General features: G+C 36.6%; 1 protein-coding gene across 6 annotated transcripts in view; it reads right to left on the bottom strand.

Annotated features, from left to right (window-relative positions):
- The window catches only part of Cfap97 (cilia and flagella associated protein 97), a 43,308-nt gene that overhangs the window by 22,901 nt on the left and 17,717 nt on the right, over positions 1-2,690 (bottom strand). For all 6 annotated transcript variants that reach the window (XM_005373472.2, XM_005373474.1, XM_005373478.1 and 3 more), the window contains exon 2: positions 436-1,484. In XM_005373472.2, coding sequence (XP_005373529.1) covers positions 436-1,484 — 1,049 coding nt within the window. The remainder of the gene's footprint in view (positions 1-435; positions 1,485-2,690) is intronic.

Below are 2,690 nucleotides of genomic sequence, written 5' to 3'. Positions count from 1 at the left end.
TTTTTTTTTTTTTTTTAGTAGCCTGTGTATAAGACTGCACTATGGCTGGAAGAAGAGAGAAGTAACCATTTTGTCTACAAGGCCCTAAACAAGTATGAAGTTTCTTGTCCCATTTAGCTTTAAAATACAGTATCTTACCTAATAATGCAAATAATATTTCAGATATTTTTATAGTGGAATATTTGGCAAAGTTACCAAAATATCTCAAACAATAAAAGGTATCTACTAGAAAATTCTGTGCCAATTCATAGCATTTGATAACCTAACATTTAAATTTAATACACAAAAATTTTTTTTTTGAAATAAGATCTGTTTAGTTCAGGCTGACCTTGAACTCTGTGATCCTCCTGCCTCAGCCTCCCAAGTGCTGGGATGAAAAGGCATGCGCCATCACACCTGGCAGACATACAAATTTTAAAAAGAAAAGTAAATTACCTTTTAAAAGATGATTCAGATCCATTGTGTCATGTAAGACCTTTTGCTTACATCTGTGGTCTGAACTGGAATCTAATACTGGTGACTTTGGGGTGAGACTAGATCCATGTTTTTCCTTCCCTTTCTTGGCTGCTTTCAAGCATTTTGAGCCATTTTTTAAAGCCTCAACATCTTCATATATTCCTTGACTCACATTTTCCTGCCTTTTAACCTTTACTTTTTGGTCATTTGATATGCCTAGTTCAAAAGACTGAACAGGGCTGATGTCTGGAGTTGATAAAGGAGTCACATCTGTCACAGTATCTTCAGATTCCTCGGTATAGTCCCCAATTTTTGCCTTAGTACTTGAAGGTTGTGGTCCTGCTGATTTTGTTCCCGATTTATATTTTTGTCTTGGTGATAAGAGGGTTATTGTATGTTTCCTTGACGATGGACGTGAATGAGATTTAGAGAAATCAGGTCCTGCATCTGAACAGTCTGTACCTAAACTTGAAGATGAGGAAGACAAAGAAGAGGAGGAGGAACTAAGTTTGGAATATTTTTTATTCATGCTTTTTTTAAAGTTATGAGACGTTTTTGCTGACTTGGACCTCACATGATGCTTTTTTCCATCATCACTGCTTTCCTCTCCATCCGTGTAGTAATCATCCTCACCTTCTTTTACAATTTTGGGAGTTCTATTTGGAATGGGCAACTCTATTTTATGTCCTGTTGTAGCACTACACAATTCTTTTGATCTTGAATTTTCGGTCAGTGATAAAGAACTTCTGGTTTCTGTATCGTTCTCTACAGGGTATTCGTCTAGAAGATTTTTCATGTTTCTTTCATTTCCCTTGTCAGTAAGATAATTTTCCTTTGTTTGTATTCCAAATGTCACATTCACATTTTCTGTATCTTTATCTATTCTCTCTTTAGGGTCATCATTTTGCTTGTCAAAAACTAAGTTATTTTCACATTTCTTTGCTTCTTCAAAGTCACTATCGAAAAAAGAATGGTCCACTTCACCATCTGACATATCTCCAAACTGATCCATAATGACAAGAATGTGTCTGAAAAAGAGTAAAACATAACTATCAGACTATCAGACTAAAAATTTCCAAAAGCTGTTTTTGTTAATATATTACATAGTTTTCCCAAACCAAGAAATTTAGTTGATATATAAAGAGGAACATTATAAAACAAAATGAAACAAAAAATAGTGAAATGATGATGGGAACCTAGGGGTAATATCAAGTTATACTAATTTGACAAACAAGTTCACAAGAAAATTATAGATCATCAAAAGGCAGGCATATCACAAACTTGGGTACCTAGGTGAATCCTTAGGAAAACCCGCCTTCTATAAATTAAGAACAGTTTAGAAAAAGAAAGGACGGTACTAAAACCTCGTAAGAGCAGCTAAGGCAGACTAAACATTACTCTAATGGACGTAGTACAATAAAGATTGACAAATTTCCTATTTCAGTATTTGCCTTTGGTCCTATTCTGTTCCTTCACTGCAGTTATCAAGGAAACAGAAAATAACATACTACCCCTATTAAAAGTAAAAGCTCTACCAGGCACAGTGGTACATGCCTATAATCTCAGCTACTCAGAAGACTGAGACAGAAGATCACAAGTTTAAGCCCAGCCTGGGCAACCCGGTGAGACACCATCTCATAAAAAAACAAAACGGTTGGGGATTTGGCTCATTGGTAGGATCAATTCTGGTACTGAGAAAAAGAGGAGTACGAAAAGCAGAAGCAGTAGAACGACCTCACCTTGCCCCTTTTCATTGAGGAACAAAAACTAAGGTACACATATAATGTTGCAAAGGTAGCTTGGAGTCAAACTTCTAATATTTAATCACCAGCTCCATTTTGAATGCAAATGCTGAGACACAATGACTTGGTAACACATCTGTGCAAATAGACAATCCCTAGGTATTGGACACACGAAACTTATTGAAAGAACACTCCCCAACAACACAACATAATCATAGGGACAAACCAAGAAATTAATAATGGTAATAAAAATTACTACGTATAAACATAACAAATTAAATCAGAGATACGGATACTACATGACATATTAAGGCCACATCAGAGAAAACCAGGCCTGGAGCTTATTAAACCTACCAGACCAACAAATAATACAACTCCCTGACTTGGACCCAAAGAAAGGGTACCCAGGGGCTGGGGATTTAGCTCAGCGGCAAAAGCGCCTGCCTGGCAAGCGCAAGGTCGTGAGTTCGGTTCCCGGTACCGGAGAAAAAC

This window comes from Chinchilla lanigera, unplaced genomic scaffold, assembly GCF_000276665.1.
Source record: "Chinchilla lanigera isolate Chin_1 unplaced genomic scaffold, ChiLan1.0 scaffold00002, whole genome shotgun sequence".
Taxonomy (NCBI): Eukaryota; Metazoa; Chordata; class Mammalia; order Rodentia; family Chinchillidae; genus Chinchilla; species Chinchilla lanigera.
Note: the sequence above shows the minus strand (reverse complement) of the source record. Positions and strands in the feature narration are given on the sequence as shown.